The sequence below is a fragment of the Mobula birostris genome, chromosome 9, assembly GCF_030028105.1.
Source record: "Mobula birostris isolate sMobBir1 chromosome 9, sMobBir1.hap1, whole genome shotgun sequence".
Lineage (NCBI taxonomy): Eukaryota > Metazoa > Chordata > Chondrichthyes > Myliobatiformes > Myliobatidae > Mobula > Mobula birostris.
The window spans coordinates 43307889-43320889 of NC_092378.1; the positions used below are offsets into that span (position 1 = coordinate 43307889).

At 37.6% G+C, this 13001-nt stretch overlaps 1 protein-coding gene across 1 annotated transcript in view; it reads right to left on the minus strand.

Annotated features, from left to right (window-relative positions):
* Positions 1-13001, minus strand: part of nampt1 (nicotinamide phosphoribosyltransferase 1) — a 51658-nt gene that overhangs the window by 19168 nt on the left and 19489 nt on the right. The window contains exons 4-7 of the mRNA XM_072267927.1: positions 9129-9257; positions 8827-8985; positions 7510-7646; positions 4526-4751 (exon numbers count right to left, since the gene is read on the minus strand). Of these exons, the coding sequence (XP_072124028.1) occupies positions 4526-4751; positions 7510-7646; positions 8827-8985; positions 9129-9257 (651 nt within the window). The remainder of the gene's footprint in view (positions 1-4525; positions 4752-7509; positions 7647-8826; positions 8986-9128; positions 9258-13001) is intronic.

A 13001-nucleotide genomic window follows, 5' to 3' on the forward strand; every position in this document is an offset into this window, starting at 1 on the left:
GACTTTATGCACAGAGCACCCAATATCGAATTGTTAAGCCATATCCATTGAATTAATATGCAAAAAAGCAATATAGTACAGCAGAATCTGCTATGCCCATCTGATAAAAATATTAATTTTAATCCTTAATTTTGTTCCCAATAATCAATTCCATTATGCTGCTCATTACAAGTAATTCTGCAGTTTATTCAGTTTGTTTTGTCATCTTTTCTGAAAAAGAATTTTGTTTATTTTAAAAATCAGGAATGAGTAATTGCAATCAGCACTTAATCTTACTCATCTCTGGTCTCGTGTCAATGGAAGGATATAGCTCAAATATCAGTTCAGTTTCCTCTTTAAATAAGTTGGCTATTTCAATATCCGAGTTCTTATAAATCTTAAGTCTCATTCTTACAGTCATACAAGAGGTTGTTATAGCCACACCTGGAGTATTAAATGCAGTTCTGGGCACCCTGCTATAGGAAGCACATCAATAAGTCAGTGCAAAAAAATACACAAGGAGGTTACTAGGTCTAGAGGGCTTAGGATCTTAGCAGAAGCTGGAATGGCTAGAATTTCTCCCTTGAGGCTGGGGAGGGATTAATTTGTAGAAGCTTATAAAACCACAAGACGCAAGAATTGAAGTGGGGGCAGAAATTCACATTTCTGGACCATTGAGACCTCTTCTGGGGCAGGTGTGACCTGTATAAAATTAACAGGTTACACTTGAATCCGATGGGTACCAATATCATTGTGGGCAGGTTTACTAGAGTTATAGCCAAACAGTAGCCAAGCTGTGGGATTGAAATTGCACAGGGAGCTGGAATGGGCATGTACTAAGTGTTACATCACATTTGTAATGGGGCACTTCAATATGCAATGGGATTGGGAAAATCGGTTGGTGTCAGATCGCAACAGGGGGAATTTGTTGAATGCCTACGAGATGGCTTTTTAGAGCAGCTTGTGCTTGAGTCTACTTGGGGAAAAGCCACCTTAGTCTGGATGTTGTGTAATAACCCAGATTTTATTAGGGAGCTTAAGGTAAAAGAACCCTTAGGAGGCAGTGATCATAATATGATTGAATTCATACTGAAATTTGTATCAGTATCGCAATAGAATAAAGGGAATTACAGAGGAGCTCGCCCAGGAGGATTGGAGGGGGATACTAGCAGGGATGATGGCAAAGTGGATGGTGAGTGAAGTTTCTGGGAATAGCTCACAAGGTGCAGGATAGATATGTCCCACAAAAAAAGTTGTTCTCAAATGGCAGGGGAAGGCAATCGTGGCTGACAAGGGAAATTAAGGACTGCATAAAAGCCAAGGAAGGAGCATCTAATGTAGCAAAAGTGGCTGGGAAGTTGGATGATTAGGAAGTTTTTAAAAATCCAACAAAAGATAACTAAAAAAGCCAGAAGAAAGGAAACAATGAAATATGAGGGCAAACTAGCCAATAATATGAAGCAGCATACCAAAAGTTATTTTCAGTTATATGAAGGAGTAAAAGGGAGGCGAGAACTGATATTGGACCACTGGAAAATGATGCTGATGACGTAGTAATGGGGGACAAAGAAACAGTGGTTGAACTTAATAGTACTTTGCATCAGTCTTCACTGTGGAAGACACTAGCAGTGTGCCAAAAGTCTGACAGCGTCAGAGAGCAGTTGTGAATGTCATTGCTATTACAAAGGGGAAAAGTGCAAGGCAAACTGAAAGGTCTTAAGGTGGACAAGTAAGGGGGACCAGATGGACTACATCCCAAAGTTCTGAAAGAGGCTGCTGAGGAGACAGCAGATGCATTGGTTATGATCTTTCAAGAATCACTTGATTCTGGCATGGTCCCAGATGGCTGGAAATTGCAAATGTCACTCCACTCTTAAGATGAAAGGAAGGCAAAGGAAAGGGAAGTATTGGCCTGTTAGCCTAACCTCAGTAGTTGGGAAAGTGTTGGGATCTATTATTAAGGATGAGGTTTCAGAGTACTTGGAGACTAATGACAAAATAAGTCAAAGTCAGCATGGTTTCAGTAAAGGGAAATCTTGCCTGACAAATCTGTTAAGAATTCTTCGAGGAAGTGACAAGCAGGGCGGACAAAGGAGAGGTGGTGGATGTCACTTACCTCGATTTTCAGAAGGTGTTTGATAAGATGCCACATGAGGCTGCTTAACAAGATAAAATCCCATGCCAGTACAGGAAAGATACAGGCATGGGTAGAGGAATGGCTGACAGGCAGGAAACAGTGAGTGGGAATAAAGGGGGCCTTTTCTGATTGGCTGTCAGTGACTAGTGGTGTTCCTCAGGGGTCAGTATTGGGACCACTACTATTCAAATTGTTTGCCAGTGAATTAGATTATGGAAATGATGGCTTTGTGGTAAAGTCTGCAGATGATATGAAGATAGGTGGAGGTAATGCTGAGGAAGAAATGTGATTGCAGAAGGACTTAGATCAGTTGAAAGAATGGGCAAAAAGTGTGGTAAATGTATGATAATTCAGTGTTGGGAAATGTATTATAATGCATTTTAGGTAAAAGGGAAAAAAAAGTGTAATTATTTAAATAGGGAGAAAATTCAAACATCAGAGGTACAGAGGGACTTGGAAGTCCTCGTGCAAGACTCCCAGAAGGTTAATTTAGAGGTGGAGTTTGTGGTAAAGATGACAAATGCAATGTTGACATTTATTTCAAGGGGAATAGAATAAAAACAAGGAAATCATGCTGAACCTTTATAAGACACTAGTCAGGCTGCACTTGGAGAATCGTCAACAGTTTCGGCCACCCATATCTCAGAGAAAGGATGTGTTGGCATTGGAGAGAGTCCAGAGGAGGTTCATGAGGATGGTTCCTGAAATGAAGGTGTCAACATATGAGGAGCACTTGGCAGCTTTGGCCCTGTATTCACTGGAATTTATAAGAATGTGGGGAATCTCACTGAAACCTACTGAATGTTGAAAGGACTAGATAAGGTGATGTGGAGAGGACGTTTCCTGTGGTGGAGGTGTCCAAAATTAGAGGGAACAGCCTCAAAATTGAGAAGTGACCCTTTAGAACAGAGGGAAGGAGGTTTTTTTTTAATCTAGAAAGTTATGATTCTATGGAATGCTCTGCCACAGACAGCTGTGAAGGCCAAGAATGTGGGTATATTTAAAGCAAGAATTGATAGTTTCTTGATTGGTCAGGGCATCAAAGATTATGGCGAAAAGGCAGAGGTACGGAGTTGAGTGGAATCCAGGATCAACCATGATGGAATGGCGGAGCAGGCTCGCCGGGCTGAGTGGCCTAATTCAGCTCTTATGTCTTATGGTCTTACAGAAGATGATAAGACAAAATCTTTAACTCGAGAGCAGGGGAGTCCAAAATTAGAAGCATAGGTTTAAAGCGAGGGGAATGATTTAAGAAAGAACCTGAAGGGAATTTGTTTCCACACAGACAGTAGTGGATATGGGAAATGAGCTGCCAGAGAAAGTAGCAGAGGCAGATACAATGACATTTAAGAGGCATTTGGGAATTACACGGATGCGGAAGATTTAGAGGAATACAGGCCATAAAACAGGCAAAGGGGACTAGATCATTTGTGCAACTTAGTCAGCATGGATGAGTTGATAGAAGGGCCCATTTCCATGCTGTGTAGCTCAAATGTCCCTGTAAATGCAGAATTTGACAGTACAGGAAATCCTTACACAACCAGTCATGATCTAGCTTCACTTTACTTTGAATACTCACACCTTAAACTGAAATGCTTGTGTTAAGAAGCATTTTGTTAGTCAAAAAAAACTGTTTAGTAGATTGAGTTCTGATCTGCTTTCTGTTTCATTTCTAGAGCATACCAAACAGCAGTCTGCTTACAGAAACTTATTTTTAAAAAGCAGTTTCAGGTGCAATTGGAACTAGTCAAACAGCAAGTGGAACCTTGTCAGCTAAAACAACCAAGATTAAATAAAATTCTTATAAAATCAAATATATAAAATTATATTTCTAAAAACAAACAATAAAATTCTAATAGATCTCCCAATAGTCAGAAATTCTCATGATCTGGCATTTGGTTCACTAATTAATACAGAATGTGAGGCAGAGATCTAGAGGGCAAGCAGGGCAGCCAGGATCCAGATAAGCTAGGTGTGAGCCTGAAGCACTAGGAATCATGAACATGGATAGGGTGCCAGTAGAACCACGGTTCAGAGCACTTGTATATTTTGCACTCCCTTTAAGTTACTTGGGATTCACTTTGAAAATTTGTATTACTGTACACCATGCACAAATGACGCAGAAAAAAATTGTTTGCGTATTATTGGGATTAACATCCAATAGTCCTGAAAATATGCCAGTCCAGTAACAAAATCCCAAGGTGCCAGATTATCAGAGTTTTCCATATAAAATGTTTTATTTTACCATTTCAGTTCCCACGTAGATGTATCTAATGTGCCCTTCCCAATTTTTCTTATATATTTCTGATGTATGCTTTGTAATTTTAGTACAATTTTTTTTAGGAGATATTCAAATCATTCAAACACCTCTAAACTAGAAACTATATTCTAAGAAGAGAAACAAGTTACCTGTAAAACTGTATCAAGTGGATTTCCTGAATCTGGCCGAATAATGAGTGGAGCTTCAGGACTCCTTCCTTCTATCAAACCTCTTAAGTCCTCACCCCAGATTTTTTCACAAGCATTATATATATCATAACTGTCACTGACAATTGATACAGGCACAGTAGAAAACTTCTTCATTATGTGTTCAAAGGCATCTTTTTCACAGTCTTTTCCCCATGCTGTAATTGTACTGCTCATAGAAAGGAAATATAGAAACTATTCAAGAAGCAACCCAAATGATAAACAGGTATACAACTGTAAACTGATAACCATAAAACACCTATAACTAAAATAAATTTTATTACATATAAACAAAAACAAAATAGCCTAAATGTAGCCATGGCTTCAGAATACAAATTAAGAAATAATTCCTGAGCACAGCTAATTACTTTTTTGTCAGAATTACTTGTTAGCAAATATGACTTTTACTTCACTTGTTTTTTCCCATTAGGTTAAAAAGGAAATCCTTAAAATGATGACACATGGAACATACAAGGTCTAGGCAACAGCTATTTTCAGTTATGTTTTGATTCAGTTGGTAATAGTTAGCCCGTCAGAATCTAACACATTCAAACTCTACTCCAGAGATTTAACCTCAAGTATCAATACTACCACTGTGTAATGAGGTTGCCTTTTTGATGAGGCATCACATTGATCTCATTCAATTTTATCTAAGGTTGATTATTTTATGCTCTCAAATGAACACAGGAAAAAAAATCATCGGGCACCGTTTATTCCTGTTACCTGGTATTTTTCCCTCGATTCAACGTTACTTGCAGATCATTTGGTCATTATCGCACTACTTTTGGTGGTGCTTACGAGAACTTACTGGGCATAAATTGTCTGCCAAGTTTTCTACATAACAGTTGGGCTGTGATTTAGGAATACTTCATTATTTGGCAAGTGCTTACAGATATTTTAAGTGCAACAAAGGTACCAAAAATTTAGCTCTTCACAACACATGCAGGAAGAGGATGACCCAATAATACAAACAAATTATGTGAAAGCAAGGAACTAAATTATAATCCAAAAGAACTTCATTGGATAAACTGACAAGAGTTTTTAAATAAAGAGCAAGTGATAAAAAAATGATCAAAACATCAATTTCTTAAACAGACTGTTGCTGAGATTGGTACCATAATTGAAGTTTACACAACATGGAGAATATAAAACCTATACAATAATATTCTTAGAAGCTCTCAATGTAAATCTCAAAGGGGAGTAATTACTGTTGCAAGAAAAAGTTTGAGAACCCTTTGCAATTACCTGGCTTTCTGCATTAATTACTCATAAAATATGGCCTAATCTTCACCTAAGTCACATTAATTGACAAACACAATCTGCCTAAACTAATAACATAAAAATTATACTTTTCACGTCTTAATTGAAAACATTGTTTAATCATTCACAGTCCAGGCTGGAAAAAGTATGTAAACCCTTGTATTTAATAACTGGTAGAACCTCCTTTAGCAACAATAGCCTCCACCAAATGTTTCCTGTAGCTGCTGAAAGGATTTGCACAACAGCAAGGAGGAATTTTAAAGACCATTCCTTTCGACAAAACTGTTTCAGTTTTTTCAATATTTCTAGGATACCTTGCATGAATAGCCTTCTTCAGATCATGCAACAGCATCTCAATTGGGTTAAGATCTGGACTCTGACCTGGGCATTCCAAGACACAAATTTTCTTCTTCTTAAACCATTCTGTTAATTTACTCTTGTGTTTCGGATCATTGCCTTGTTGCATCATTCAACTTCAATTAAGCTTCAGGTGATGGACAGCTACCTTCACTTTCTCCTGTAAAATGTCTTGATACAATTTTGAATTCATTGTTCCCTCAATGATGGCAAGCTGCCCAGGCCCTCAGGCAGCAAAGCAGCCCCAAACCACGATGATTCATCCAACATACTTCACAGCTGGGATGAGGTTTTAGTGTAAGTGTACAGTGCCCCTTTTACTCCAAACAAAACGGAGAGCAATTCTGCCAAAAGTTCAACTTTTGTCTCATCTGTCCATAGAACATTGTCCCAGAAGCGTTGTGAAACATCCAAGTGGTCTTTTGCAAACTTGAGATGTGCAGCAATGTTTTTTTGGAGAGCAGTGGTTTCCCCTGTGGTGCCCTTCCATGAAAACTATTCTTGTTCAATGTTTTTCTTATAGCGGACACATGAACGAGACTTTAGCAAGTTCTAGAGATTTCTGCAGGTCTTTTGCTGTTACCGTTGGATTCTTTTTCATCTCTTAAGGTCCTCTGAAAGTTGTTTTCATCAAGGCATTTTGCACATAAACATCTTTCCAAAAGCACGCTCTGTCAGTACCCTGACTTTAATGTGTCTTTTTTATAGGGCAGGGCACCCCTACAACTCACCTAATTGATCGGAACATCTGACTCCAAGCAGCTTTTTTTTTTTTTTTTAAAGAAGGCATTACCCCAGAGGTTCATATACTTTATTGAACTTAGACTGTGATTGTTTACATGGTGTACTGAGTATTGATGAGAATTACAACTGTTTGTGTGCTATTAGTTTAGGCAGATTGTGTTCATCTATTATTGTGACTTAGATGAAGATCAGAACACATTTTATGAGTAATTAATGAAGAAAACCAGGTAACTGCAAAAGGGTCACAAACTTCTTCTTACATCTGTAAGAACACATTTCTACTCTGAGGGATAGGAGTGAGATTTGAAATTTGAACATAAATGAAAATTCAAAATAAATCGAGTTTCAAAACAACTAAATATAACAACTTGGCTAGAGTACAAGTATTGTTTCAAGATTCAAATGATAAAGCGATGTCCACAAATATGAATATTCACTTAGATCAGTAATATATAGATTAATAAGTAATCTTTCCCCACAGAAGTAGTTTCAAAGTCAAATTTCCTTCACAACACATTATAAAACATTTATTGTACAAAAGTAAGTTTAATTATCCAGGTATCTACCTGTGTTCTGCTGCTGGCACTGAAAAGCCTGGCATGGAGTCCTTTGTTCCATAATACTTCTTGATCACTGTGATTCCTGCAACCGTATCAGTTCCTTTGAAGTTTACTAGATGAGCAGATGCCCCTATTCCTGCCGTCTAAAAGGAGAACTTATATTATGAAACCTGGGCGAACATACCGAGGCATACAAAATATAACACTTGCTTTAAACAGTGAGTTGGGAATTTTGATGTTTAAAGAATTCTGTATGTCCTTGTGCAATAATCACATGTGCAACAAATAAAATGGTTATGTTAACCTTTATTGCAAGAAGATTTGAATATAATATCAAAAATGTCTTAATACTCTTATGTTGGTCCTCAGTGTAACAAGCAATTTTGAGCTCCTTATCTAAGGGGATAGTTGTCATTGAGATATTGTAGCATAAGATTCAGAAGACCGGCTCCTGAGATAGTGGGCCTGTCATATGAGGACAGGTAGAATACACTCGGCCTCTACTTTCTAGTATACAGAATCTGCAGCAGCCTCATTGAAATGTCCAGAAATTCTTGGAAGCTCAGAATGGCAGATCCAAGGAGGACATGACCTTTGCCCAGTTATCTTGACTACGGGCCATTGCTTCCAAATAAAGAGTGCATTTAGGTCTGAATCAAGGAAAAATTTCTTCATACAAAGACTCTGAATATTTGTAATTCTTCACCTCAGAGTGAAGAGGTAGTTTAGCATTTAATTGCACTCAATTTTCACCTGATTTAATGATCAAGACATTCCTGGATGTTTTGCGAATCAAGAAATACGGGGACAAGATGTTGGCATGAAGTTCATCATCAGCAATGATCTTTACTGTATGGCAGAGCAGGATCAAATAGTTCTGCTACATAAATTCGTATTTAAAAAGCAATAATATCAGCATAGTTTAACTTTAAATAAATAAATTTAAATTCAATTAATTGAAAGTAATCTGGAGTCTCATGTACCCTGTGTTAACAATCAGCATGAGCAAGGAAGTTAATTTGCCATGAGTCTTATCCTAACTATGTTTCTCCTTAAAATCTTGTGCCCTACTGATATCTTGACCCTTAGAACAAGAATGTGATTCAGTAAAAATGTTTAACCACACTATTCTATCATTCTTGCTTCACACCTACGTAACAATTCCTAAATCCATGGCACCACAATTCACCCTTTGGTAATGAATGCAAAATGGAAATAACTTTAATGAATTTAAAACTTCAAGCAATTTGTTCATCTGGCTGATCTCTTAGCTAGGTCTCTAGTTATTCAGTTCCAATTCTTTTAGAAAAATAAATGTCTTACCTCTTGAGAGGAAACACCTCGATAGCCAAAGTCATGAAGCTTATATTCTAGTCTATCCAAATTACCAGCAGTCTGCATTAAATACTTGGCTAAAATTTTCTTCTGCTCTCTGGAATTAGTAGCTACAGAAATTGGATACCAAGTTTGAACAAGGCAAGTCTAGAAACCAAAAAGAAAATACAAGTTCACTTCACAAAAGAATATTTGGTGTGCAAACTATTAAGGGAATTAAGGGAACATCTACAAAAATCTGGAAGCTGCAAATGTTTTTCAGCCCAAAACAACAAAAACTGCATACATACCTCAACCCAATTAGTTAACCAATAACACTCAGGATCTGTATTTTCAACCGTAAAGAGAACATTTCCCCGTGGAATGACACTTCCTTCAGGTACAGCCTTGATCTCTATTGGAAGGTGACCATCATGTTTCTGTAATGGAAAATCGTAATCAAAAAACAAGATAACAGCATTTTTAATTAAAATCCAAATCTAGTACATTTTAATACACTATGGGAAAAACGATGAAAAATGCTGGCTATATACATTCAAAAGCGAAATACAAACCCCCCACCCCCATCAGCAACATCATTCATTCCATTTACTGACCAAAAAAAGCAACAACCAAAATTAAAACAAAATAGTTTGGAAATTTGCCTGGACACGAGAGGAAAAAGAAAGTTGTGGTTTAAAAACTTTCTCAGCTTCTTCTACTCTAAGTTACCAGATTTGTTAACTGCAGTAAATCCCCAATGATCAAACTTTCTTTCCCATTGCAGACACCAATATTCTCTTTGGACACCAGTGCAATTCAGCTTCCTCAAATACGCATTTTTGCCAAACTTTGCAACACCCCAACCTCCCTCTTCAATGTTATTAAAACATGGTTTCCCCTTTTAAAAATATTTTCCCCAATATCATTGATGATTTAGCAAGTCTCTTATGCAACACAAAATCATCATCTACCAACCACCCTCGAAAGCACTTCTCTATATTGCAAGAATTGTGTTCACTAAAGATTTCAAAAAAAAATCTATTTTGGGAAGCAAAATGATCCAAAGGTGATGGTGCAGCGACACCTAGGTATCAAGCACACAAATCCCTGCAAGTTATAATGCACATACCACAGGCAATTAAAGACAGCAAAACAGTATGTTGCCTTCAGACCAGAGGATGCAAGTACACTGTTTGAGGAAGGAAACACTTGAAACAAGAGTACAGCAATGGTTCACCAGATTGATGATGAGGTTACCACAAACAAGGGATTAGGTAAATTCAGCCTATTTTCTCCAGACTTGCAGGCATAGGTTGGAAAGGTTTATATCAGGGGTTCCAAACCCCTGATCCATGGACCTCTCAGTTAATGGCAGGGATTCATGGCATAAAAAAAGGTTGGGAACTCCCCAGTTTAGAGGGACATGGGCCAACTGCAGGCAAATGGGACAAGGTTAGATGGGCGCCTTGATCAGCATGAATGAGTTGGGCTAAAAGTCTTTTTTCTTTGTAGAATTAAATTACAAAATTTTTATGGAGTTCAAAGTGGCATATGTGAAATGCTATTTCCCCAAGCTGGGGTATCAAGAACCAGTGACCAGTCTCACAATATGGGGACCGGCCATTTAAAACAAAGATGAGAAAAACCCTTCTAACTCAGAAGACAATGAATATTTGGAATTCTCTATCCAAGAAGACATACCATCTGATTGTTGATGTTTTGATATTAAAAGGCAATCAAAGAATTATGGTATTTCAGCAGGAAAGTTGTGATAAACTCATGATTCTGAATGGTGGAGTGCAGAGAAATAGCAGACTACATCTGCTTCTATTACTCATACTCCTTGACGTTAATACATTGTTTACATTCTATGCCTGTGCTAGAAATTCTGTGAAAACAACAATGACGACGGACACTGCATGTAACATCCTAAACGCGTCCATAGCTTTAATGCTATACTGTGTACTTACTTTTAGATTAGATATTGAACTGATGTCCCATCGAATCCCCAAGTTGAACCTAGCAGATGTCAGTACCTGAGGGCTAGGTGTCCTGGCTAATATATATATATCCCTCAAAGAACATCAATAAGATTTTGCAAGCCGCCAAAAGAATAAACAGCTCAAAACTATAATGCACAAGAACGAGTAATTTTAAACCACTTCAGTAAGTTCTTTTCAGCTATCAGTAGTGGCTCAATTCGTAGCACTCTTCCCTAAAGTCAGAAAGGTTGTGTTTCAGAGCTGAGCATAAGATCTAGACTGACAAAATGTTTTTAAATTTATGATTCCATTTGTCCTCACCTGAATAAAAGATCCACATCACCAGCTTAGTAATGCCAGAATCCCGCTGAAAGATGCAAATTGTCTCCAGTTTGTCAGGAGAGAAGAAATTGAAATTTAATCTTGATTATGGGATAACATATTTTAGGAGATGCAACAAAGCTAAAGAATATTCTGCCATTTCTTATATACTGAATGGTGTGAAAGAACCAAGGAACCTTTAACTGTATAGCTGACAATCCTTATAAAAACATAAGAAATAGGAACAGCAGTAGGCCATCTGGCCCATTGAACCTGTTCCATCATTCAATAAGATAATGGCTGATCTGGCCATGGACTCATCTCCACCTACCTGCCTTTTCCCCATAACCCTCAATTCCCCTACTATGCAAAAAGCTAGCCAACCTTGTCTTAAATATATTTACTGAGGTAGCCTCCACTGCTTCATTGGGCAGAGAATTCCACAGATTCACCACTCTCTGGGAAAAGCAGTTCCTCCTCACCTTTGTACTAAATCTACTCTCCTGACTCTTGAGGCTATGTCCTCTAGTTCTAGTTATGGCAGAACAAACAGAATAAAGAAATTAAAGTGACAAATTAATTGCTTATCAGCTGAGAAATTAACACAAGTCAGTTAAGCTAACTAACAGCTTGCGTACCATGCAATTCCAGACTCATTACAGAAGGAATGCAACTACATTGGATGGTGCAGAAGAGAATTAGAAGTTAAAAACAGAAAAGTATATGCTTGAGCTAAAACGGAGACTGAGGAATTTTGGTGAAGATGTATAAATTATGCAAAGGTCAAAACCAGAGGAAATAGGTTTAAAGTATCTAGTAACACTAAGAAGAAATCAAGAATTTTGTTTTTTCACCCAGAAAGAGCATGGCAGAACTGTAACGTTTCTCCCCTCCTCAACCTACATTTAAAAATAATTGGATGTGTACTTGAAGAGCACAGATTTGTAAGACTACAGTGCTTGTGCTGGAAGATAGCATAAGATGGGAAAGTTGTTAGTTGACTGGCACAAACTGTCCACTTTTGTAATATCCCAGTGTCATAAGTTGAAAAATTAGTTAATGAGCATATCTGTTTTTATGACCCAAATACATTTGGAACATTCCAGATCACGAAGCGCAAGTCTTCCTTTTATTGACAAGTAAATCAGTCTTACGTAACTGACAGAGTACATTCTAAGAATCTAATTGCTTCCCCTTTCACCAATTATAACCTAATTCACTTCCCCTTGAACACATTTGTTTCGACAAATTAAGAAATTTCCATGTTAAAGTCCATTCCTTGACACTTGTCTCGGAACAAGAGTAATTTTTTTTTTACCCCTAGCAGGGCAAATTCCAAACATTGGTTGTTGAAGAGATGGTAGAGGTATTAATAGTGATCATTCAAGAATTGCTAGACTCTGAAATGGTTCCAGAGGACTGGAAATTTGCAAATGTCATTGCACTGTATAAGGGCAATAGACCAGTTAGCCCGACTTCATTTCAAAGTACATATATGTCACCATATAAAGCCCTGGGATTCATTTTCTTGCAGGCATTTGCAGTGAATACAAAGAAATACCATGGAATCAATGAATATCTGCACACAAGATAAACAATCAATATGCAAAAGACAGGAGACTGTGCAAATACAAAAAGAAAATACAACATACATACATACATACATAAATAAATAATCAAATCAAATCAAATCAAATCCAGAACACAAGATAAGAGTCCTTGGAAGTGAGTTCATAGGTTGTAGAATCAGTTCAGTGATGGGGTGAGTGGAGCTGAGTGAAGCTATCCCCTGTGGCTCAAGAGCTTGATGGTTGAGGGATAATAACTGTTCCTAAAACCTGGTGGTACTGGTCCTAAGGATCCTGCATCTCTTTCCTG